The sequence below is a fragment of the Ipomoea nil genome, unplaced genomic scaffold (genome assembly GCF_001879475.1).
Source record: "Ipomoea nil cultivar Tokyo-kokei standard unplaced genomic scaffold, Asagao_1.1 scaffold2826, whole genome shotgun sequence".
NCBI classification, from domain to species: Eukaryota; Viridiplantae; Streptophyta; class Magnoliopsida; order Solanales; family Convolvulaceae; genus Ipomoea; species Ipomoea nil.
In genome coordinates this window covers 1,134,738-1,161,867 of record NW_017619254.1, presented here as the reverse complement: position 1 = coordinate 1,161,867, position 27,130 = coordinate 1,134,738, and the positions used below count along the sequence as shown (strand labels likewise).

Sequence of the window (27,130 nt, the reverse complement as noted above, 5' to 3'; positions counted from 1 at the left end):
TCATGAAAATATTAATTGATCAATTGAGTGGATGAAATAACTACTTCATAGAAATACAATGACAACAAAAATGTTATGTTTTTGAACAGAAGTATCATCATCTTTTGTTATCTCGTCTATTACATACATGCATCTATCCACTATATCGTTTCTTTTATTCTTTAATTGAATTGGTAATTATATTAAATATATATGTAGAGATTATATATTAAAATAATAAATTTAAACAAATAAATAAGTGTTGATAATTTAATTTAATTTAATTATCATTTTAATTAGTTAGGATTTGTTAATTATTGCCTCATAAAATAAGTATTAAATTTATGAAAATTGTTTACATTATTATTACACAAAAGTATAAATATTTTTTCTCTCTACATTTTTAAAAATTGATAACAAAAATTTACCAATTTAATAAATTACAAAAATAAATTAAACTAAAAAAAAATTAAAATAATTTTAACATAATTATTACTATAACATTATACATGAACTTTGATTTACGATATGTGCACTGTGTGAATAAATAGCTCCATGAAGAGTTGAACTTGGATATAAATTTATATATATATATATATATATATATATATATATATATATATATATATATATATATATATATATATATATTGTGGAGTAGGGTATAGTAATTATATTAGTGAAAAGACGCAACAATATTGATATGATTGTTTATATGTATATGCATCTTTTATCTTGATTTGTTTTACTGGTTATGATAAAAATGATTTTAGAGCTTTCTTCTTCATGGTTGTCGTATATAGCTAGCCACTTGAAGGCCGGGGACGACATAGCGTACTCTTTCCCAGCTTGTCCTTTGTGTATAACCATTTTCGATTGGTGAAAGAATTGAAGTTTTGATTCCTTCCTTATCTTGTTGAATCTATGATATGATTCCGCTACCTAATTGGTGGCCTTAGCTTGTTTTCTCCTTTTTGTTTTATTTATTTGCTTTGTTTTTTGGGTTCTTTAATTTGTTGGGTTGGGAATCTCTCTTGCACAATGATATGATGGTAGTGACGATGCTGTAATAAAAATCATTTCAGCATTTTAACTTAGTTGAAATTAAAGTTGCAACACTAAACAAAATTGTTTGATAAATAGTTTATTTGCTAAGCTTTTTCATCCCAACAAGTTGAAATTTGCTAACCAAAATGGCCTTCAACTGTGAACGTTTATACTTCATTTCTCTATTCTCAACTTTTACTCTCATACTTAAAATTTGGATGTAGACATTTTTACAGGATCCACATGAAGAAAATAACCTATCAAAGTTCACCTCATCATGGAGTAAATTTGAGAGAGTAAGATTTGAAAGTACATGGAGTAGAACTCTTCTCCAATTTACAACGTTATTGACTTGAACAGGCAAAAACCAAGTGGAGTGGACAAATTGATGGGCAATTTTTTAAACTTGGATATTTTTAGGCAAAACTCCTTTGGGACTTGGGTTTGTCTGTCGTCAGAAACGCAAGTCTCGGTTTTCTTTAATTTCTTAAACTCATTTTTTTGGCGTGAAATATGAGAAACGAAAGTCATATTTACGTTTCTCGTATTTATACGACAAATACAAGTACGACTTGTGATTCTTGTATTTTACGCGTCATTTTTTCGAGGTAGGCGCCTAAATTTTCTAAAGAAAAAGCATTTCCATATTATGGTAAATGGTAATATGGTATATACACACTAAGCTAGTAGGTTAATTGCAGTCCAATAATGCATATGTGACGCGAGATATGGCAATATAATAGTAACCCCACACCATCTTACGCCCAGCGGACCCCACCCAATACTACAAACTAAATAAACGAAAGTTCGGTGATGGGTGGTAGCCTTTGCCTTATCAATTGGTCCTCTATCAACAAACATTTTAATCTTATCAATTGGTCCTAGTATTATTGAGTAATGACTATTTTTAGTCCTTCATCAACAAAACAGTTTAAAGTCGATAAATAAAAATGCATTTTAATCTTCAATTATAATTTTTTTCAAAAATATAAACATAATATTACAACGGGTCAACACAATTTGTATTCAAAAGATCAAAATGTTCTTATATTTAATGGTATTTCAACAATTTTGTTGATGAATGACAAAAAATGATCATGCTACAAAAATAGTAGCATCAATAGAAAATGTCCTGATAAAAAAAAGGACTAAAAGTGGACCGTCAACTATAAATTTAAGACAAAAAATTAAATTAACTCTAATATATTATTATATTAGTTAATTACACTTTTATGATAACCTCCAAATTTTCAATTAGAATTCATTTATTAGTATTATTATTTTTTGCATATCGGTCATAGTGATATTTTTATTTTTGATCAGCAACTATCAATACGATCTAACTTTGATAGATGATTTGAAAAAATATATGAATAAAAAAATGGTCTAATTGATGGTCAATATGTGAAAATATCACTACAATTGAGAAATTAAAATACTATTAATTCTTGTCATTTTTAAGTCATGATAATTAATATGATACCTAAAAATAGTGATAAAAAATTCTGTATCTTATATACTTATATCTACTAATATATAATATATAATAAATATAATATAATGAATAATTATATAATATAAGAAAAATCAATAATGTTAGGGCTTTATCATGAATAAATATTATGTTTGGTATAATAAATTGTATTAATGACTTATACAGTTATACCCAAGGTTGCAAATATCGCTAGGTGTCATCGGGCGCCTAGCGTCTATACGTCATTTTTTGTTACATTTTCTTAAGGCTTGATAATTATAAAGTATTTAATACCTTAGTAGTTAATACTAAAATATTAAATATTAACCTAAAAAAAAAAATCTAGAATTGTAAATTGTATAAAGATTTAAATAATCAAAACACAATTTCACAAAGTCACAACTCACAAAGTATCAATAATAGAGTAGTTTTTTATTTATTTTTTTGAGTTTATGACCGATTTGAACGATTTAGGGTTATTTCGCTCGAAATGACGTTGTTTTAACCAAAATAACCCATTAAAAAATGGAACAATAGCTAATCGGCCGCCTATCCTTCCCCCCCTAGAACACCGATTACGGTGAGATTCTAGGCGGTCAGCCGGCGCTAACTGTCTAGGCGCCGATTAATAAATATAAGGGAAAATTGCATTTTTGGTCCTCTAGTTATACCTGTGGTACAAACTTAATCTCTGAGTTATATACGTGACCATCTTTAACCCCTAAGTTATATAAAGAGTGACAATTTTAGTTCTTGAAGAACAAAATCAGCCACTTTATTAAGTGAAAAATTGGTAGTAGAAATAATCATTGATGGACTAAAATTGTCATTTTATGCATAACTTAGGGGTTAAAGATGGTCAAACATATAACTCAAGAACTAAGCTTATATTACATGTATAACTGAAGGACAAAATGCAATTTTTTGTAAATATAAAATACAATTTTACCTAAATATAAATATACGCCGTATTAATTATCAAGACTGCTGTGAATTGATACTAAATTAATCAATAATTATGTTTCTTTCGCCAATTGAAATGATTGTAGAAATGGTCAATTTCCGTATGTTATATTTTAGCAGAATTAAAAATAATGATTTAAAATAAATAAATAAATAGAATAAAATAAAAACACTTGTGTACGTGTCGAGTGTGTCGCTATTTCTCACCAAACACATTCTATTGTCAAATGTAAATGTTGCAAGACAACAATGAGTTTGGGGCCAATACCAACAAGATTAGATCGGACTGTGTTTCATTAATTATTAGCAAATTAAATGCAAATCATTTATTTGGTCGTTCAATGGCGTTGAACCACCCAAACATTACATCTTGTTTCGTGTTGCAGATAATGTATTTATGTAAGGAAATTATTTAATCTATAACACTTGTGTAAAAATTAATGAAGATGATAATATTTCAACATTAAATATTAAAAATGTAGTCCATATTAACTTATGAAAAGGTGTATCATGTTAATCATCAATAGTGAAATACGGACTAATAAAGTGTACAACGTCATTTGTGCAATATTGAAATGGTTTTTAATATTACTTGATTGTACTATAAGTTGGTTTAAGAATACTTAATACAATTTTGGATTGTAGTGGTACTATTATAATTCTTCCCCATTTTATATTTTCTTGTTGTCCTAATATTCTTTTTTGAGTAAATACCCAAAATGGTCCCTCGACTATAGCTAAATTCCCAAATTGGTCCTCAACTTTCAATTTTAACCAATTAAGTCCTTAAGTTTCAAAATTTGACCCAATTTCGTCCTATGTTAAATTCTCCGTTTAATTCCCGTCAAGTTGAAGGTCAGAGTGGTAATTGCACAGCATTCCCGCCTTTGCACAATATTCCCGCCTTTGCACTTCACCTATCCACCAAGTAAACAAGCAAAATCCCCAAATAATAAAATCTAATCTCTGCATCTCTGAATCTCTGCCTCTCCGAATCTCTGCATCGCTGCCTTTCTCTTCGTTAAAATCTCCAAATTAACAAAACCTAACCTGTGAATTTTATATCTTCGTTGAAATTGAAAGTCGAGGTGCTCATGGCGTGGCTAGGAGCGCAAGGTCGTACAAGCCATGGAAGCAGTGGACTAGGTATGTTTTTTCTTCGTTATTTTTAGTCGAAGTGTGTAAATGTTTGTCTGTAAAGTTTATATATGCTGAGCGTGAATAGTTGTTGGGGAATTTGGGGACCAGTGGGGGAGTAGTGGGTATTGGTTTTGATGTATGTTTGTCTGGTTTTAAAGTTTATATGTTGATTTTTGTTTATAAAATTGGCTTTAAGCAATGGGACCATGAATAGAGGTTGAGAACTGTGGGGACCAGTGGGTAATCCTTTTCAAACAAGCATGGGGACTATACACTTACTTTGTTAACATCTTAGATTATTAAAGTGTATTGTATTACTTGTAATTCCAATTGTGTTTGGCTTGTAGTGCATGATTAAAGTGCTTTAGTTTATTGTAAGTGCATTATTTAAGTGCTTTGTTTGACCCCATGTTTGGTTATTTTTATACTAGCAGTAAATGGGTACAAGTTTTTTCTGAAGTTAAGATATGAGGGCAGAATTGTTCAAAGTAACCCACCTAGATATCTGGAGGGGAGAGTTAAAACATTTGCAGAAATGGATTCAGATGAGTGGGGCATGATGACATTAAAGGAAAAGGTTTATGAAGTGGGATATAAGAAGGAAGACAACATTAGGTTGTTTAATTTGAGTGATAATGGTTTAGTAGAGTTGCTTACAGATGAGGATGCTTGTGTATTAGCAAACTATGTTGTTAGACCAAAGGTAGTAGAGATATGGGTTGTCTTAAGGGTGGTTGGAAATGATGAAACAAATGGTGGTGAAGCTGAAATCAGTGCAGATGAGAGTGAGGGTGGTTCTGATTGGCTGCAGGGGGATTCTGCAGGTGAGTATGAGAATGAGGAAACTGGAGTAGATGACTTAGAGTTTCTGAAGTATATTGATCCAAATGTTGAGTATGGAGGTGATGAGGATGGTGGTTGTGATAGAGTTGAAGAAAATACTGAAACATTGGATCCAAAGTATATCAATGCTGAGATCCATTTCTCTGGCAGTGAAGGGGAAGAAACTGAGGGAAATGTGAGGTCTGTGGGATATGTTAGGGAATCTGGTGAGGGAAATGGGAGGGAATGTGTACCTCCTAGGCCAGTTTTGCCATCTCCACTGTGGCTTGGGAAAACATTTCTTACCAAAGGAGATTTTAGAGAAGCTGTGAAAACATATGGGTTACAATTTGGTAAGGAGTTAAAATTTGTGAAGAATGACAAGGTTAGGTGTATTGCCAAGTGTGTGCAAGAGGGCTGTAATTGGAGGGTTAACTGTAGAAGAGATCCAGATGAACAATGTTGGAGAATTATTGTTTTAGTTGATGAGCACAATGATTGTGCATGGGTACATGAAAACAGATTGGTAACTGCCTCACTAATTGCAAAAAGATGGAGAAATCAGATTGATGGGAATAGTGAATGGAAAACTAGTGAATTTAGAAAGAAAGTATGCACTGAGGATCACCATGACTTAACTGTTAGGCAAGCATACAATGCAATGTGTTTGGCTAAGAAGGCAATCAAGGGTGAACTAGAAGACAACTTCAACAAAATTTGGAATTATGAGTTGGAGATAAAAAAAACAAATCCAAACACAAGGTTTCTTACCAAGTTATCTGATTTAAGATATGAGGGTGGCAAGCACAGATTGCTTAGAGTTTATATCTGCTGGGAGGCTTGTAGAGAGGGTTTTAAGCATTGTAGGCCACTAGTAGGTGTGGATGGATGTCACCTTCGAGGCAAAGCAGGAGGGATGATGCTTACTGCCATTGGTGTAGATGCTAATGATAGCATATTTCCAATTGCATATGCCATAGTAGAAGGGGAAAATAAAGACTCCTGGTGTTGGTTCTTGAAATTATTGAAAACAGATATTGGGCTAAATAACCTTAGGCAACAAAATTACACCTTCATGTCTGACAAACAAAAAGGCCTTATCCCAGCATTTGAAGAAGTTTTACCCCTAGTGAATCATAGATACTGTGTAAGACACTTGCATGGCAATATGCAAGTAGCTGGATTTGGGGGATTACCACTAAAAAATGCACTTTGGAAAGCAGCTAGGGCTACAACTATCAGCACATTTAAAGATGCAATGAGAGAGTTAAGGGATCTAGATAGCACAACATTTCAATGGTTGAATGATAAACACCCAAGTGAGTGGTCCAAATCTCATTTCAATACAACTGCCACATCTGATATGCTTGTCAACAACATTTGTGAGTCCTTCAATGCAATGATAAAAGATGCAAGGGACAGTCCACTCATCAATTGCTTGGAGATTGTGAGAAAACAAATAATGATAAGGCTGTTTGAATGTAGAAAGCAGGCTGCTCAATGGTCAGGGACAATCTGTCCAGGGATAGTAAAGAAGATCTCAGTATTTGAGGAGCAAGCTGGAGGTTATTGGGGGTTTCAGTCTGATGAATTCTTGTTTGAAATAAAAGGGTCATATGATCAACACCAAGTTGACCTTAGAGCAAAAACGTGTTCTTGTAGGAAATGGGATCTCACAGGATTACCATGTAGGCATGTTATTCGTGCTATTTGGTTGAAAAAAGGAAATGGGCCTATATATGAGTATGTCGATTCATGTTACACAGTTGATACGTATGTGAAAACTTATTCAGGATCAATTCACCCAATGGCTGGGCCTTCTGAGTGGCCCCAATCTGATATAGAACCTCCTTTACCCCCACTTGTCACAACTAAAGTTGGGAGACCAAAAAAATTGAGAATAAGATCAGCTGGAGAAGCAAATAAGGGGCAATCATCAACTAAGAGACAGGCAGCAGCTAAGGGGCAGTTAACAACTAAGGCATATTCTAGGAAGCATGTATCCCTTCACTGCAAAATCTGTAAACAAAAAGGCCATAACAGTAGGAGGTGCCCTGATAAATCAGCTTATGCAAATACAGTCCAGGTATAATTTGTGATTATGCTAACAACATATTTTATTATGCAAAATTAATTGTTGTTGTTTTGATTGCTTCCTGGCAGAACCAATTAGGTGCTCAAGTCACTCATCCAGCAGCTGCACATGTCACTCATCCACCAATTAGAGAACCATTTACCGCACAGGTCACTCATCCAGCAACTGCCACTTCTGTCCAGGTATAATTAATAGCTGTTAAGCATATTTTAATTGTTATTAGCTGTCTCATTTTGTGCACCACTAATAGTTGGCCTGGCAGAACTACTTAGGTGCTGATATCCCTCATCAAGAAGAGATACCAATTCAGACACAACCTGAATATGGTACTGATATAGACATCCAGATTGAGCATGATGACCCTGCCTATGTTTTTGAACTTCCTGTTGAATTAGTGCATCTATCAAGTAATGAAATTCCAGGTGGGATGTAAGTCTTATATATGTTGGTTTTAGATAATGATAGTCACTAATGGTTGTTACTTTGCAATTGTTTAGGTGAAAGCTTAAATGTTGGAAATCAAATGAGAGCTCAAGGACCACCACCAAAAAAAGATAAAGACCATAGACAATGTGGGAGGAAAACAAGTCATTACATCTACTGGCAAAGCTAAAGGAAAAAAGTGATTGGACATTTAACCTTGACTGATGAGACAATGTAGACATTTCTATTAGAGCTTTTGTTTTTTTTTTTTCTTTTTTTGTGTTTGATATGTGCCATGTAAACTCTAGTTACACAATTTTGGCACTCTCATTTGGCAGTATGTAAACTCTAGTTAGACAATTGGCTGTCTCATTTTGGTCTCTAGTTAGACAATTGGCTGTCTCATTTTGGTAAACATTGACTGTCTCATTTTGGTAAAATTTAGCTCTGTCATTTTGTTACTTTGGTTATGCAATGAAAAGGCTCTGTCATTTTGTTACTTTGGTTATGCAATGAAAAGGTCCACATTTGGTTACTTTGCTTATGCAGTGCAATTGTCATTTGATTACTTTGGTTATGCAATGCAATTGTCCATTTGGTTACTTTGGTTATGCAGTGCAATTGTCCAATTGGTTACTTTACTTATGCAGTGCAATTGTCTGGTGACTTTGGTTATGCAGTAACTTTGACATTACTGAGACCAAACTAAACTGAAAATTACCCAATTATATACACACATTAAATCACAAAACACTTCATTGATCATAAATTAGTGCAATTACAAATACAATTTCACTTCTAGTCTACAATGCCAAGGGACGCGTTTTAACTAATTTTCCACCACATACAGTTCTAGAATTGGAGTTACACAACACCATCACTAACACTGCTACTGCATCAATTGAAATCATCACCATCACCAGGAGATAAGAACACTTTGATTTTTACCATATATACAAATGATCTTCTGCAGTAGCTGTAGCTCTCAACCTTGATTTCAACTTTTGGATTTCCTCCTCATTTCGATTTATACGCCGTAACAGTCCAGGAATGTTGCCCTTGACCTTGCACACATAGGAGGATCATACCATCTTACGAATCCACACCCATCCACTCTCCTGCCCTATACCCAAAACCCAAAACCCAAAACCTATTACAATCTAAAATTAAACACTAAACAAATATAAATTGTCAGAAATTACTCACCATATTCAGTCCACAGTCCCAATACCTTCTCCCAGGATTGTCATTCGTCCATGAGGTGTGTAGCTTCAACGATTCACCACAATGACAACGCATATTCGACATTACTTCACCGTGTTGAAACAATGAGTGGTTTCTTGAGGAACCATAGCTGTCTTCATTGTAGTTCGAATGCATCTCGAAGAAGGCGGTGAAGGGAGAAACTGAATTTAGGGTATGAAGAGAATGAATGACAATTAGGGATTATTCTACATCTTATAACCGACGAGATGAAGGGAGAACGCACGCAGGAGGGGAAATTACCACTCTGACCTTCAACTTGACGGGAATTAAACGGAGAATTTAACATAGGACGAAATTGGGTCAAATTTTGAAACTTAAGGACTTAATTGGTTAAAATTGAAAGTTGAGGACCAATTTGGGAATTTAGCTATAGTCGAGGGACCATTTTGGGTATTTACTCTTCTTTTTTGTTCTTATTTTCATATATTTGTAGTTTTTATTGTCTTTTATTTAATTGTGATATTATTTAAGTTACCTTGAAATATTAGAAATGTTAAAAACTAATCCAATTTAAATGAATAATATTACATGACATACCTACTCACACTTTGGCTTCACAACAACTCCGTCCAATCCTGTTACAGTTTTTTTTTCTTCTTTTTAACACGTGTGTTTATGTGTATTATGTTAAGAGTTTATGTGTATTATGTTAGATTATGTGTATTATGTTAGGAGTTTATGTGTATTCTACTATACAATTCTGTACGTACAAAACATGGATTTTTTTAATTTTTTTTTATAGAAATTAACGGCAGAAACGGGAACGACGTCATTTTGGGCAATGCATTGTGCGCCCTGGTGCACGATATAATTTGCCTCAAAGCTATATGTGGGCCACGCAATTTAAAGCTCAATAATTTCAAATTGGGCTGCTGACAGCCCCAATCGCTAAGAGTCCGGAATTTTGGTTTTTGGGCGCGACAGAATACATTCGCCATTGATTTTTGGGCTTGTAAATGGGCCAATTAGAAGCCCATCAACTATCCATTGATAAGCGGCTTCTGTCAGGTGCATCCCGTCCCAGCTAATATACGATGAAGGGCTATCACAAACCGTTGATAGTTGGGACCCACAATACGCATGCGGATTAGAATTGTATGGGCCCCCACCTCCACAGCAAGCTTCCAAAGTATTCTCAAATCCTGATATCATTTACACATCAAAGTTAAATATAAACTTTTTTTTTTTTTTTTTTTTTGGGGCTAATTATCTATAGCAAATATGTATTTAAAGAAATTGTGAGACTTAGATTGTGAATATCATTGTTTTGTAAAAAAGAAAAATGGTTGTGCATGAAATTTAACTGTAGAGAGAGTTAGATATACCATAATTGTTTGGAGATCTATACAACCGCATTGCAGCGTTATAATAGTCTGCGTAAATTATTCTGGTATGAGGATGAAGTTCTCTGAGATGGTTCAACTCCTTTTGAAGTAGTTCGTTGTGGTACTCAGTAAAATCGTTTAACCAGTTAATGCAACCAGTCTGGGGATCATATTCGCTTGCATTGGAAGTCATGAAGTACGATAGATAGGATGGCGAACATCCAATTGGTAGGTTACCCGGAACTATTAGTATTTGCGCTCCATATTTAATTAGTTCCTAAAAACTCAAAACACAAAATAACGTCACATCATGAATTTGCAACAAGAATAATCTTTAACTCTTGAAATAAATAAATATAGAGTTTTGAAAAATGGATTCTTACGTTGATAGTTGAAGCGATGACTGTAATAACTTTGGGAACAAAAGACATAACTTCTTCTTTGGGATGGCCTTGAAGGAATGCATAATTGTAATCGTTGCCACCAATCTCCCCCATTAGAATTACTGAGCTTTCTAAATACTCCTTGCATCCTGTTTATCATAATTGGTACAAACGTTGTTGTTATTGATATCACGAGAGTTATGTTTTCTACAAAGGGGTTAATGGTAACGTCGTGTCGGTCAATAAATTACTTATGCAGTTTGGTCCAGCCAACTTGTGTGGCTGGTTTCTATTTGTTAAATTCTTTTCAATCTTTTTTGGCAGGTTGTGTTTTTGGGTGGGGTTGGTTTGGGCAAATTATTGTGTCGACCACGGTTCAAAATATCGTTGTGAATATTATAAGTAAAAATAATGTACATTATGTGTTAAAATAATGTATATTTTCATATTTAGAATAATGAAATATTTAGGGTAACAATGTACATTATGCTTTAGAATAATGTACATTTTGTTTTAAAATAATGTACATTATGAGTTATAAAAATGTATATTGCAGTTGAGCGCGCGAAAAAATAAAATTAAGTAAAATGATGTTATTTTTGAGCTGTGATCCATATAGATAACTATTGGTTGGTTCAATGGTTGTCTATCATACATTTATTTTTTTGAAGTACGATTTCTATCTTTATTTGTATGCATTCTGACATGTATACATCATATTTGGATAATTATTTTTTTTTTTAAAATGAACTGAAATAAAATATATATTTCAGAATATTTTCATAAGCTTGTGGAAAGGGTCAAATGGCTATTATAAATAAGGAAAATGCTTCTTTTTTTTTCTTTTTCTTTTTTTTTTTTTGAAAAAAAATTTATCATTGGTCTCTGAGTTATACTTGAGTCCCGATGCAATTTATCAATTATGATCCAGCAATTTTTTTTTTTTTTTTAAAAACATAGTATTGGAGGGGTAAAATGAGAAATTGATATATTATTCTTTTTTTTTTCACTTATTATATTGGAACTACTTTTGCAACCTTATTTTCTCTTCTCAACCTTCTATTTCAAGATTCTTCAACTTCAAAAGCATTTCTATGTAATAACTCTGGTTTGACTTGTTAGGAATCTAGATCTCATATAAAGAAATTGAGACTCAGTACAAATAAGGGAATACTTGATCATTGTCTTCATACGTTTGAAACACAAAAGTTTTCAATTTTCTTTACTAAGCAACAATGGTAATCAAACCATAACTTTTAAGATATAACAAGATGTTAAATTTCTCATATTGCTTTTATGAGAAAATTCACCAAATGAGTAACTTGAAATTTTTTGTATGTAAAAATTATTTCGTAAACTCTACCGTAGCTTAGTCAAGAATCATATATCCTAGCAACATATGAAAATTATATTATATATATATACCATCCGACATCATCTCCTATTTCTCATTCATTACTCTGATTTTTAAGAAGATAAATGAGGAGATGTTTAATGATGATGTATATATACAATAAAATTTTCATATATTGCCATGCTATATGATTCTCGACTAATTACCTGCGCTACTGCTGAGGTTACGAAAGAATTTTGAATACAAAAAATTTCAAGTTATTGTGATTTTTCATAAAAGTGAAAAAAAAACTTCAAAAAACATCTCTTAGGGTTTTTATGCCAATATATAATAAGGGTATATTGAAGATTTAAAAACTTTAATTGATAGAAAATGAAAGCAACAAAATCGCCTCTAGGCTCTGGAGATAGATAATAGGAGCTTAGAGAAGCTTACTTGACGGCGTCTGGCAAAAAGATGACAGCATCTGCTTAAACCAATCCAATTCATTCCCCAGAGATACATTTGTGCAGCTATTAATAATTCCTCTCTCCGTAAAGAATGACATGTCCATCGCCGTCGCCCCCGCCACCGCGAAGTTCACTCCTTCCGCAAAACTCCGATCACCGTTTCTTTCGCCGCCGAAATAAGGTTGCACCAGTGGAAGCCCCATGCTCTGAGCTGCATGCAATGGCCGCCAGTGTATATATACGTACATATTATTACCCAACAATTATATATACTTTTCGTTTTTCTATCTCTTAGCTTGGATTAAGTAAAAGTTACCGATAAAATCGATGATGAGGCGGCCGTCGGAGTAGCGGCCGGTGGGGTGGTGGAAGAACGTTTCGCCGTAGGGTGGCACCGACGACTTGACGAAGCCCTTGGATAATACTTTGGACTTGTGAATAAGGTTTCCGGTGTCGGTGACCGAATCGCCGAAACTTACGATGGCTTTGTAGCAGCCGCCGGCAACATGTCCGGTCGATTCAAACACTACCAAAACTATACAATAATAAGTAATTGCAGTTCCTAGAGAGAAACCCATAATTAACACTTTGTTTTTCTTTCTTTTAATTGTATTACTTTTCTTCTTTTAAATGACAACTTTTGGGAGATGAGAAAAAGACATCAACTTTAATTTGGCCCGCAAATGTTATGCCATGAATATATAATGGTGGTCCTTTTTACATTATGGAACTATTTAAATTACAATATATTACATTTAAATAATATAACATTATTAAATAAATTAAATGATATTAGATAATGGCTTTGTATCATTAGTTTATTAATTGTTAATCAAAATCAATTTTAAACATTAATAAATATCAATTTAACACAATTATCTATCTATGGAACGTAGATCCATTATTATAGATTATATCAGAATCTGTAATTTGTGTATGATTTAAATCATGTATAAATACGGAATAAAAGACAACTATTGTATTCATATATACTCGTAAGTTGTAATGGACAGACACTCCATGAATTTTCATTCGTTCATTCACTATCAAGAAAGTAAGTACATCCACCACATGACATGAAACAATGATCACCACATGTCCTAAAAAAAAATCATTGTACGTGTGGCTAAGCTTAACACACATAATGTGTGGTTTAAAAAAGATTATGACCCTGTTTAGTAAATCTCTAAATGACTGTTAGCTGATAGCTAGCTGTTGGTTGATTAGGTTAATTAGATGGTAAATTAGTTGATAAGATTAGCTGATTGTAAAAAGTATTTGGTAAATTAGTTGTTAGTTGATAGCTGTTTGATATACTTTCTTTTCTCAAAAAATTAATTGAAAAAATTACTTTGAACAGCATTTTGAATTTTAACATTTTGGAATTACAAAAAAGCTAATTAACCAAACACTTATATTAGTTTTTTAACCGAACAAACAAATAATAATAGTCAAATAAGCCAAAATTGACTGATAGACTAACTATTTTACCAAAGATGGGATAACACGTACTGCTTATGACAGTTATAAATTAATAACATACATAAATTGTACAAGATTTTGACGGTCTAAATCCTTCACTTGAAATTTTACTCCATAGATTCGAGCTACCAATATTCAAAAAGTGGCTCACTCAACAATTTTGAGTATATTAAAAAATTCATTTTGAAACTATAGGACACAAAATTAATTTTGTAAAAAAACATTTTCTTCTAAGAATAAGATTGAGTTTTAGTTTTTCCTCCTAAGGACTTGTTCTCATCTGATTCAATATATACACACTCGCACACAAAATTTTGGGTTAGTGTCAATTCAACAGTAAAAATCATTTAGCCCAAGCCGGTAAACCCAAAAAAACTTCCACGACTAGTACAATAGACATCCCAGTCACAAGTTCATGTAATGCACATATATCATTATATATACGGTACAAATATATCTTCTCTACCAATCTCTTTACATATCGTACAAAATTTGACACAACAATTTTTACTGATATATATATATATATATATATATATATATATATATATATATATATATATATATATATATATATATATAGAGAGAGAGAGAGAGAGAGAGAGAGAGAGAGAGAGAGAGTATGGTTCCAATGATAACACTTGCTTAGGTGAGAACAAATCGTGTGCATCCATCTGATATTTTCTAATGGTCTAGATTAAATTAAGTGTGTGCAAACTTGAATTATGTCGCGTTTGCACACATTTAATTCGCATTCGCACACACTTAATCTAATCTAGACCATTAAAAAATATTAGATGAATGCACACGATTTGTTCTCACGTTATCACCTAAGCAAATGTTCTCATATGATGATCCTACATATATATATATATATATATATATATATATATATATATATATATATATATATATATATATATATATATATATATATATATATATATATATATATATATATATATATATATATATATATATATATATATATATATATATAGAGAGAGAGAGATAGTTGATAGTTGATAGTTTAACAACTAGAACTAGATGAAGATGTGATTAGTAGGCACCACATGTCTATATGTCATTGTTCATGTGCCCTAAAAATTTTGATTGGAAAAATGTTTGTTTAAAATATATAAAGATTATATTAGAAAAATTTGTTACTAGCAAAAAAAAAAAATGTTGAGAGGCTCTTATATAATATTTTAAGAGTGATTTTGCCAGTGACGGTGTAATCAAAATCAATAGTATCACTTTTCAAAATAAAACAGCTATTCGTAGTTGTAATGGATAGACTCTCCGTGCAATTTCTTTCATTCATTTCACTATCAAGAAATGTTGACTTTTGTTTCATGTCATGTGGTGGATGTAGTGTACACTACATCTACCACGTGACATGAAACAATATAAATCGTCAACAAGTAAATGTCCAAAACAGACACAATATGTGGCTAAGGAAGCTTAATTAGCACACTTAATATGTGGTTTAATAAAGATTATAACACTGCTTATGACAATTTTACAAGATTTTGACAGTCTAAATCTTTCGCTTAGACTTTTAATCCATAGATTCGAGCTAGTAATATTCAAAAAGTGGTTCGCTCAATAATTTTGAGTATATTAAAAAATCATTTTGAAACTATAGGACAAAAGATCAATTTTGTAATTTTTTTTTTAAAGATTACATAAGAAAATTAAATGCTTTTGAACTTGTAATAAGCTTACTTATCAAATTTCCCAATATTTGCAAATTGATTTTGGTCGAGGAATTTTAACTAATAAATAATTTGTAAATTACATAAACTAAAATCTTAAAAGCAAAAAAGTGTTTTCAATAACTATATTTCAACAATGGATTCCATGAGTATAATAAAGTTCATTTATACTTTATAGTAGTTGCCTTTCTTCGGCAATTTATATCCTACACCACGGCGCGCGTTGCACTATGCGCCCAGATGCAAAACGACGTCGTTTTAATTATTTTTTTTTTTTTTTGAAATTTTCCGCCCCAGTGAATGGCAGTATTCTTTCTTTAAAAAAAAAAAACCCGCTGTTCAAGAATGTACATAATGTTATACTAGAATACACATAATGTTATACATGAATGTACATAATTATATAACAAAATATACATACTCTTTTTAAAAGATAATACACATAATCTAACATAATACATAATAAACATAAACTTTTAACATAATACACATCAACTCTTAACATAATACACACAAATTTTCTTATTCGGATGTACATAATTGTATAAAAAGAATGTACGTAATTGTATAAAAAATACACATAACTGTATGAACCAATACACATAACGTTGTGAACAAATACACATAATCTCAGCAACTTCTTACCGCGCCTCCCAACACTACCCCAAAACGACGTCGTTTTGGAAGGCGCGCGACGCACAATGCTATGTGCGCCGTGGTGTAGGATATAACGATTGCCTTTCTTCTCATTTCAAAATTCGAATTTGAAAAAGAAAACCCAAATAATGAAAATATACTTTCTTAAAGAATATTTTAATCCTTTGCAATAATATTTTATTCTCCTAGCAGCTATGGGCTTCATATTTGGACCAATTCTAAGTCCAGTCCATATCGTATTCTACTTCAATATTCTCCTTCACCCAACTCATCATTTCCCAAAATGTATTTGAAAAGAAGAGAAAAGTAATTTTAACTTGTAATATATATATATTTTTTAAATTGTTTGGAATTCAATTCCATATAAAAAAAGAGTGAGGGATGGAGGTGCGAAGTGAAGTCCATAAGGTAATTAGGCCCAGATGATATTTTAACCCGCATATACAAGATTTGCAGTCGTTGTATCGTGGACCATGGTCTAAAAACGGCATCATTTTTTTAAGTAAAGAAACGGCTGCCGTTATATTTTAATGGAGCCTGTATTTTTGGTGTGTTAATTACAAAATGAAACTACAATATATCTAAAATGGAATTGTCTCACATATTGTTTCTATATTATCAAATGCAACTGTAATTGAATTGAAATGAATATGTAGTTGTATTGAAATGAAACTGCATGTACATATGAAACTGAATAACAGTTTCACATATTTGAGTGCATATTGTCAATGAAACTGTAGTTATATGGAAATGATACTGTAGTTGTGTTGTAATGAAACTATAGTGCATATAAAATGAAATTGAATAATAGTTTCACATATTTGAATGTATAATGTCGAATGAAACTGTAGTTATATCGAAATGAAACTGTAGTTGTGTAGAAATGAAACTGCAGTGTATATAAAATAAAACTGAATAACAGTTTCACATATTTGAGTGTATATTATCCAATGAAACTATAGTTATATCGAAATGATACTGTAGTTGTGTTGTAATGAAACTATATTGTATATAAAATGAAACTAGATAACAGTTTCACATATTTGAGTATATAATGTCAAATGAAACTGTAGTTATATCGAAATGAAACTGCAATGTAAATAAAATGAACTGAATATGTTATACAAATAGAGCTACTTTATGCGGGACAGGTGCAGTTTCTTTTCAGAAACGGCACCGTTCTGGACCATGGTCCAAAATGTTTTGTGGACCATGATCCACGGTATGGTATAATTTTCCCAAGATTTGGGGGCCAAGGTAGAAAGAGAAGAGAGTTAGGGGTGTGAAGTGAGACATGGCGATGACTTTAGGGGGCTGGAGTGCAAAGGTTGGAGGAATGTGATCCAAATTGGGATAAAGCAAAATGTTTAAGGGGTTGGGATGTAAATATTGGTGGGAAAGGGTTAGAAGTGGGACATGGCAGAAAGTTTAGGGAAATATGATACAATAATATTGATACAAGTAGTAGGGGCTAAACTTTCGGCCATGTCCCACTTAGTGGTTACATAGTAGATTTGACATAGCACTTGTCAGACCTTTATCTTAACACATTGATTTTTATTTTTTTTATTTTTTTTATTTTTTTGGGTACTTATACTACATACTACTTATTAAAATGAACTTTTCCAATTTCTTTTATTTATTTTACCGCATCCATTACCCGAATTATAATCCAAAAGTCATGTTATAATAAAACCATCAAAGAGTGGTGGAATTTTGATTGGCCCAATTTTTAGGAAATCTTGAAATAAAAAATAAATTATTTTTAAGGCTAATAATTAAAACATAAGAACAACAGATCTTAACAGAACGAGACAAACCCAAGAACAACGACTTTTAGCTAATTTAGACAGTTTAATTAGTTTTGGGTCGTAGTCGGTTTTGTTGGAGCTCAACAATGTTGCTAGCTAAGGTGTTGAGCATCCAATTGGGAGGGAGCTCTCATGGCACAATGTGCATATTATGTTAGCATCTTTTTTTTTTTTTTTTTTTTTTTTTTAATAGTAATAATACTAATTAATGTTGAATAAGAAAACATTTTTGAAGTCTTGTCTATGTGTCGTACTGTCATACGAGTTTTCAATTGTCCTAAGTATGGGTGTAGTATTGTCCAGGCAGTCCAGCTACTACTCATGTTTAAATCTTTAATGGAGGAGAATCTCATCCTAAGAAAATAAAAAGTAAAACATTCAGATCCTGCACCACTAAGACAAATCACATGATTTACCTCTTTTACAATTTTCAGGACAGGAAATGAGAAGTCCTCATATTTAGGATTTAAATTCACTAAGTTTTCAAAATTCCATACAAAAGAGTTTGATGTTTCAGAATTGACAAAAAGCATTGTAATAATGGTCCGGTTAGATTACTTGAGAAGGCAATTAAGTTAGATATATTTTTTGAAAGTGTAAAGCAAGAAGGAAACTTGGAGTAGAAGGAAGGAAATTTTTGTGTAATATATTCCTTCCCAGCAGGTTAGAATTGTTATGTTAGGTTCTAAAGACAAAGTCTCAATCTAGGGTGACCCATTTAAAGATAACTCACAAATGTATACTTTAAATATATATATATATATATATATATATATATATATATATATATATATATATATATATATATATATATATAATTATAGAAGTCACTTAGTATTCAAGAAATTCATGTATATACAATAAATTAATAACACTTTTAAAATAGTAACTCCGACTAAAGCCAATCTGAGATTGATATGCTAGTAACCAGCGAATGACTTTCAAGCGTTAGATAAATAGGCCAAATGATCACTCCCGGTGATATGTAAGGTCAAGTCTAATAGAGCGTTAGTAATAGCTCTAACAACTTTTATAGTAAAACATATTTTTTTTATAAGATATGTATACAACCCATTCAACACTAACATATACTATAAAAAGTAAAACATTCAGATCCTGCACCACTAAGACAAATCCCATGATTTACCTCTTTTACAATTCTCAAAATTCACAAGTTTTCAAAATTCCATACAAAAGAGTTTGATGTTTCAGAATTGACAAAAAGCATTGTAATAATGGTACGGTTAGATTACTTGAGAAAGCAATTAAGTTAGATATATTTTTTGAAAGTGTAAAGCAAGAAGGAAACTTGGAGTAGAAGGAAGGAAATTTTTGTGTAATATATTCATTCCCAGTAGGTTAGCATTGTTAGGTTCTAAAGACAAGTCTCAATCTAGGGTGAAACATTTAAAGATGACTCACAAAGGTATAATTTTTATTTAAAAAAAAAAATCTAATTATAGATGTTACTTAATATTCAAGAAATTCATGTATATGCAATAAGTTAATAACACTTTTAAAATAGTAACTCCGACTAAAGCCAATCTGAGATTGATATGCTAGTAACCAGCGAATGACTTTCAAGCGTTAGATAAATAAGCCAAATGATCACTCTCAGTGATATGTAAGGTCAAGTCTAATAAAGCGTTAGTAATACCTCTAACAACTTTTATAGTAAAACATATTTTTTTTATAAGATATGTATACAACCCATTCAACACTAACATATACTATAATTTAATACGGAATAAATAAATAAAGTCTTTTCAAATTGCAATAAATGAATAATTGGTCCAAATTAAAGAATTGTTGCAGTTGCTTGTACGGATGACTATTGAGCTCAACTATGAATCCAATAAAATAGCATGAAGGATGATTTAGTCATAAATTATCAGTCTATATAAATAAGATCTAGCAAACCCAACGACTTAATACAGTTGGTAAGCAAATAATTCATGCTAAATAAAAACAATTGAATATTTTAAATACAACAACCGAAAACAACTCGTACTGAATGATAGGTGGTACTATATATTTCTCCCAAGTGTTGTGAGTTGTGACATATATTATACACCTAGCACCGTACATATTTGGTGCTTACATAATAGGCGGTGCCTCTATCTTGTACGCTTAAGCTACATAAAATTATTACTTATCAAAATAATTTAAGAAGTGGCTTTGAAGGAAGTAGAAATTATATTAAGGTTTTTGTTGGTATAGGCTCCGGTGAGTATACCATGGGCTAACCATTTATAGGCAGCTTCTGTTAAATGTATGCCATCCCAATTAGCATACAAATTTGGGTCAGCACAGGCTTTTGTTGGAGGGTACCCACATAAAAAAGATGCATTGAAATTGTATGCACCTCCTGCCCCACAGCATGCTACAACTGCCCCTTCTTTGAATCCTACAATCATATATATAATTATATATATATATATATATATATATATATATATATATATATATATATATATATATATAATAAAATTGATGATGTTTTAAACAAGTCATGAAATACCTAATGTGTCTGGGGTGAGGTAAAATTGCATTGCCGCGTTGTAATAATCAGCATAAATGATTGTAGCGTGGGGGTGAAGTTTCTGGAGGCGGTTAAGTTCGTTAATCAGAAGGCTGTTGTGGTACTTTGCGAAGTCGTTTAGCCAATTGAGGCAACCAGTTTCGGGGTCGTAGTCGGTCTGGTTTGAGCTGATGAATGTTGCTAGGTAAGCTGTTGAGCATCCCTTTGGGAGCTCTCCTGGCACAAGTAGTGTAACGGCTCCTAGGCCAATCAATTCCTACATTACAATTAAATTAAAGAGAAAAAAGCTAAGTTAGATTCTTAATTAAAGGAAAAGTATAAATTAGATTCTAAATCACAAAGGCACAGCCATTGGATTTGAATTTGACATCTCATTATAATATAAGGTTTTAGATTTATCACATGATTTATAACAAAGATATTGCGACATATATAATATACGTACATGCAAGTATTATAATTAAACGTCTAACATTTATTATTAAAAACAATTCTTACATGGACAACTGAGCCAATTTTGGAGACAACGTTTGGGACGTATGATTTAATAAAATTGGTTGATATTCCTCCAAGGAATGCATGGTTGTAATCATTTCCTCCGATTTCACCCACTACTACTAATGAGCTTTTTAGAAATTCCTTGCATTCTGCATGTCCAAATCAACAATATAATGGACTCAAATATATTACAAAATTTAACAAATGTTTAATATACATGTACAATAATCAAGGATAGATCGAACTTAAAAAGACTAATATCAAATTAATAATGTATTTCGTCTAAATTAAAAATTTAACTAGTGATAATATATATATATATATATATATGTATGTATGTATATGTATATATTGATAATCCTTTCAAAAAATATATAGATTGAGAACTATGTCCTAGGTGATAATCTATGCACAAATCCAAACTGTTGATCTAGTAAATCTAACGATTGAAAATAAAAAATGAACTTATTTTCATAAATACTACAAATTTCAAAAGTTTATAATATTGTAATATTTATAAAAATGATCCCACTCCTTTTTTTTTTTTTTTTTTTTTTAATTTCATATCCATTAGATCATGATGATTTGGATATGTTCATAAAATTTTACCTGAGGAGTAGTTTTGATATGAACCGGATAAATCTTTTTTCTAAAGCATTAATTGGCGTAAAATGGACGCGTTAAGCATTCCCTTTTCAAAAGATGGGATTTAAAGTAATTTGAGTGAGCAAAGGTGGTGGAATATATAACTTGCTTTTTGGTTTGGCAAGGAATTCGTATAAATTTTATCATTACCCTTTAATAAAATTGTTAAAAGTACCCGAGTGAAGAATATATGCAACATTTTAAATTTTCATTTTACGATATTTTATAAACACTAGTTATTTATTTTGTAGTTACTAAACTAATTATCAGATAAATTCCATCGAAGTTTACCAGACAAATATTTTTTCAATAGGTCTGTTGATTAAAAAAAATTATACTTTAACTAAAAATTATTACATGCTTCATTTGAGATGATTTTATAGAAGATTTATTCAATTTTTTTTAACTTATAACACGGTGTAATTAATTGATTAATAATATGTATTAGACGTACAATGACGATGAATCTTTACGGTTCCATGTGATCTTTAATTTCATATTTATTATGTGATCTTTCATATTCATTAATTACATATTAAAAATAAAATCAAATACAAAAAGTAAGAGAAAATTACCTGATGAGGACTGGCAAATGGTTGGTAACATTTCCTTGAACCAATTCAATTGGCAGTCCAATGAGATATTAGGGGTGAGATTAAAGAGTCCAATTTTCTTAAAAAATGCGTCGTCCAGAGCCGTAGCACCGCCGACGGCGAAATTCGCACCTTCACCGAAATTCCGGCGGCCACTTTCATTTCTCTCCTCCCCGACATACGGCGGAAGAAAGGGAAGCCCCAAACTATCGGCTGCGACAAACACAAATGCCGTTACGTACGTCATCAAATAATCTGTCATGCATCAACCGAGTAAAAGAAATCAAATACGCGTTTACGTACCGATGAAGTCGATGACGACACGGCCGTCGGAAAATCGGCCGGTGGGGGTGTGGAAGAAGGTTTCTCCGTAAGGTGGGAGGGCATAGTGGGGTGGCCGGTTGGTTTCCGGTGAGAGATGAAGGAGGTTTCCGGTGTCGGCTAACGAATCCCCGAAGCTAAAGAGGGATGTGTAGGGGGCGGCGGCGACATTTTCCGGTGATGATAGTAAGAAGAGAAATAAGAATGATAGTAACATGGTAACAACAAACCTAGAAGAAGCCATGACGGGGTTTAGTGAAGTAGTACATACTTTAGGTCCAACGACTATATATATAACGTGGTGCGGCGTCACAGTAATTTCCATTTTTTTTTTAATTACAAAAAAATTATTCTATTTTAATCAGAACAATAAAAGAATAATTAATACTAAAATAAATGAAAGAAGGTGCTACGAAATAAATCTATATATAAAAAAAGAAACAATTTAGACCAAATTCACATCTAACATGAATAATTTAACTCTAAAGTTATATAAATAGTGTATTATAACTCCATTCAAACACATTCTTTACCAATAATTACGGAACGTTTGGTTCAGGTCATCTTAGATTACCTAGGTAATCTGAGTTTGGTGATGTTATATTATCTTGTTTGGTTCAAGTTATGAGATTACATGCTAATGTTATATTACCTGAAAACTGATATTGCAGTAATGTTTCAAGGTAATGTGATTACCTCTGTTTTCTTTAAGTAATCTTAGATTACCTTGAATTATTTCAATTTTACCCTTCTTAACTAACTAATCCTTATCCTTATATAATAATAATAATAATAATAATAATAATAATAATAATAATAATAAATGTTTATATAATCAAATATACATGTGTTTATATTTATATATTTAATTTTTTTAATATTTAAGCATTAACACACACACACAAATATATATATATATATATATATATATATATATATATATATATTATTGAGGATATTATGGTAAATTGATCCATATAACCTAAAATATAACCCTTAACCAAACAAGGTAATATTATATTCCACAATTCAAACCAAACACATAAGGTAATCTTACATTCTCTAAATATCACATTACCTTCCTGCAGGTAATCCTATTACCTGGGGTAATATAAGATTCCGTGAACCAAACGCCCCGGGTAATCCTCCTTCCAAAACCATTGAAATCTCTGAAGGTCTGAAGACTTGATAATACTAATTGTCAGGATCAAACGTTTACCACTATGTTAAAAGTTAAAGTTAGTAGCGAAAACATAACTTTATTGACTTGTTAATACTAATTGTCAGGATCAAATGTTTATTACTATACCAAAAGTTACAGTTAGTAGCAAATATACACTATTACCACGGGAAAACTCAACATCTTCAATTCCATAACCTCACCATATTCAACGTACTACATATCCAAGAGATTGTTATAGATCTTTAAGAAAGAAAAAATGTTGCTATATTATGGTTTATGAAATAGCTAGCACGGAGGATGTTTTTGTTGCACGGTCTATTAATCAAAGAATGTACCTCTCAAAGTTTTGACATATATATACGATAGGGCGTGATTTTTATAAAATAAGAAGTCACTAATTGCGTGCAATTAAAGCAATCCAAATCTGCCAGGCGCCAATTAAGTTCAATGCCAAAAGTCTATGTGAAGTGATTTGTAACGCATTATTTGTTGACGTTCAATAATTAAGTGTTCGCTGTTCGGGTGACGCTGGCTTAGAAGGACGAATCTAATTTAACATCTTGTTATTGAAACATGATTTACTGCTATTCAACTACTCAAATATAATAAAAAAAAATAATAATAAAATTGTGTATTTGCTATTAATTCTTCTAAAAGGCTGAACCCCAACCTTAAGGGCGCCTCACACCCCGACCCGGCAGATCATTTGGGAGGATGTAAATCATGGTGACTCAACTGAACATGAACCACATCATGGTGACTCAACTGAACATGAACCACAGAGGTTAGACCGGTGCTCACTGCGCACAAGGAGTCCCCCTCACCTTGAGAGGTTGCTCCCACACTGCCGCTGGTGAGACGTGATCCCTGGTCATTCTTCTAAAACTTCACCCCTATGACCAATTGAGCTACCCATTCGGGCTATATTTACTATTAATTTGTTATAACTTTTGACGGATTACATCTTCACTACTAATAAATATAATTTTTGACATAATAGTGAGCGCTTGAAACTAACATTTACCTTTATGTGCTTTAATTTGTATTGTTGAAGAGGATCCAACTCAAAAAAAATAATAAAAAAAAATTCAAGATTATTAGATATCTACTTGCGTTAATTGCTTGGGGAGTTAGATGTCTATTCTGCCCCATGCACCCGACTGCAGGGGTGTTAGGGGACAATAGGGACAATATTTAATTTAAGCTTTTATCATCAAATACTCTTTTTGTCCATTTTATCTGTTATATTTACTATTTATTGGTCAAATTAATTCCATTTATTTATTTGTTTGCATTAGTATTTACTTATATATATATATATATATATATATATATATATATATATATATATATATATATATATATATATATATATATATATATATTGTGTTTAATAGTGCTTATAATGTAGTTTCTATTGTGGATGTCTCACATTGATCAAGTTTACTGTTATGTTTTAGCCATTCTATTCGTCTGTATTGTCTCCTTTTGAAATATGTGTTATTAATCTGTTTCTTGCTTTTAGTTATGCTGTAACTTTAGTATTTACTTGTTATACTCTTGTATAAATAGTGTTCATTATTTGTTAATAAACACAACATATTACTTCTCTATATGGTATCAGAGCATTTTTTTTCTCCATTGAGAGTGCACGACCCTTCTCTTCTTCCTTCACCCACCAGTTTCTCAAATGACCACCACAGTTTTCATTCCTGTTGTCATCCATTTGAATGCTCCTACTCATTTTCCCATCTGGTTAACTGAGTCAAAATTTTCAGTATGACAATGTCAAGTAAAATCAACACTCATTGGTCATGATCTTTGTGGATACATTAACAGAACAACAAATTACTTCTCTATAGTTTCTAAATATATAAATTTCACATATTAATTCTAAACTTAATATTATAAAAAATTAAATTGTAAATAACATCAGTCAAATCTCATTAATCGAACCTGACACATAAAATGAGTTGGAGAGAGTAATTCACTATGTCAATTGTCATGTCATTAATATTATTTTATAAATGATAAAAGAGTGATATGTTATTGGTAAAATAGCTTATGATTGGACAATAGATTGATCATGATAATTAATATTAGGGCAGATAAAGTCATTTACATATATAGTATTGTCTACTCTCTAAACACTCAATTCAAAGTCGTCATCTCCATATATAGTATTGTCCACTCTCCAAAGACTTAATTATTTTGCCTAATTCATATTTCATTTCATTGCTAAAAGGAAAAAAGGAATCTCTTCAAAGCAAGAGCTTCCCACTCTAGCCGGGCATCAACTAACATATTTATTGCTTTAGGGGTACGTTGAGTGTTACGTATAAGTACAAACCAAAACATAGAAGTGTACAAATGCACGCTCCAAATTTTACTAATCCCACATAAGATGACGACAACTTTCGTGCAGTTTAGCATTGTATTACGCAATGAAATGTTACATATGCAACTATGCTTTTGTATATATATATATATATATATATATATATATATATATATATATATATATATATATATATATATATATATATATATATATATACTAATTTTTTACGCTCATTGCGCGATTGAGATAATGCCCAATGTTTTTTTTTTTTTTTTTTAAATAAGTACTATAAAATATATCAAGGTAACTACTTTAGGTCATTTTACATGTTAATCTAAACAGTTAATTTTTTGAAATATCTTTTTACCAACCATTTATATAATTCGCTGGTCAAATCCGCTGATATAATCCGTTAACGCTAACCGCTAACTACTAATTGTCAAACAAGGACATTGCGAGGTAGTTCTCACTTCAATTTGTTGTGTGATTTTAATACTCTCTTTGTCAACAAATCCCTCAAGTAGTTAATATGATTGGCTTTATTAATTATATATTTTTTATATATATTTAAGTACTATAAAATATATCAATGCAAGATTATATTAGAATTGTTCATGCA

The 27,130-nt window shown here is 31.6% G+C and overlaps 3 protein-coding genes across 4 annotated transcripts; 1 reads left to right on the top strand and 2 right to left on the bottom strand.

The window, feature by feature from the left end:
* Positions 1–200: 200 nt before the first annotated feature.
* Positions 201–23,273, bottom strand: LOC109159123 (GDSL esterase/lipase At1g28600-like). 2 transcript variants are annotated; one of them, XM_019307148.1, is made up of 6 exons: positions 22,970–23,273; positions 22,649–22,879; positions 21,429–21,577; positions 20,910–21,186; positions 20,554–20,795; positions 201–226 (listed from the first exon to the last, which is right to left on the bottom strand). In XM_019307148.1, the coding sequence occupies exons 1-5, from the start codon at positions 23,229–23,231 to the stop codon at positions 20,554–20,556; spliced, it is 1,161 nt and encodes a 386-aa protein (XP_019162693.1). In that variant the 5' UTR covers positions 23,232–23,273; the 3' UTR covers positions 201–226. The 2 variants fall into 2 exon arrangements, with proteins under 2 accessions (XP_019162693.1, XP_019162692.1); XM_019307147.1 differs by lacking the exon at positions 201–226 and having other exon boundaries at positions 20,361–20,795.
* On the top strand, positions 5,145–7,774 carry LOC109159120. The gene is made up of 3 exons (XM_019307144.1): positions 5,145–7,376; positions 7,413–7,511; positions 7,589–7,774. The coding sequence occupies exons 1-3, from the start codon at positions 5,160–5,162 to the stop codon at positions 7,706–7,708; spliced, it is 2,436 nt and encodes an 811-aa protein (XP_019162689.1). The 5' UTR covers positions 5,145–5,159; the 3' UTR covers positions 7,709–7,774.
* On the bottom strand, positions 10,042–13,368 carry LOC109159121 (GDSL esterase/lipase At1g28590-like). Its single transcript, XM_019307145.1, has 5 exons — positions 13,037–13,368; positions 12,707–12,931; positions 10,918–11,066; positions 10,535–10,811; positions 10,042–10,351 (listed from the first exon to the last, which is right to left on the bottom strand). The coding sequence occupies exons 1-5, from the start codon at positions 13,296–13,298 to the stop codon at positions 10,098–10,100; spliced, it is 1,167 nt and encodes a 388-aa protein (XP_019162690.1). The 5' UTR covers positions 13,299–13,368; the 3' UTR covers positions 10,042–10,097.
* Positions 23,274–27,130: the final 3,857 nt, after the last annotated feature.

What these genes read in the sequence shown, in the direction of transcription:
- LOC109159121 (XM_019307145.1), bottom strand. Translation starts at nt 13,298, where the DNA reads ATGGGTTTCTCTCTAGGAACTGCAATTACTTATTATTGTATAGTTTTG. An exon ending in TTTTTGCCAGACGCCGTCAA is followed by an intron (nt 11,067 to 12,706) that starts GTAAGCTTCTCT and finishes TATGATAAACAG; the next exon opens with GATGCAAGGAGTATTTAGAA. An exon ending in TCATCGCTTCAACTATCAAC is followed by an intron (nt 10,812 to 10,917) that starts GTAAGAATCCAT and finishes TTGAGTTTTTAG; the next exon opens with GAACTAATTAAATATGGAGC.
- LOC109159123 (XM_019307148.1), bottom strand. Translation starts at nt 23,231, where the DNA reads ATGGCTTCTTCTAGGTTTGTTGTTACCATGTTACTATCATTCTTATTT. An exon ending in CATTTGCCAGTCCTCATCAG is followed by an intron (nt 21,578 to 22,648) that starts GTAATTTTCTCT and finishes TTGGACATGCAG; the next exon opens with AATGCAAGGAATTTCTAAAA. An exon ending in CCTCACCCCAGACACATTAG is followed by an intron (nt 20,796 to 20,909) that starts GTATTTCATGAC and finishes ATATGATTGTAG; the next exon opens with GATTCAAAGAAGGGGCAGTT.
- LOC109159120 (XM_019307144.1), top strand. Translation starts at nt 5,160, where the DNA reads ATGATGACATTAAAGGAAAAGGTTTATGAAGTGGGATATAAGAAGGAA. An exon ending in AATCATCAACTAAGAGACAG is followed by an intron (nt 7,377 to 7,412) that starts GCAGCAGCTAAG and finishes ACTAAGGCATAT; the next exon opens with TCTAGGAAGCATGTATCCCT. An exon ending in CTTATGCAAATACAGTCCAG is followed by an intron (nt 7,512 to 7,588) that starts GTATAATTTGTG and finishes GCTTCCTGGCAG; the next exon opens with AACCAATTAGGTGCTCAAGT.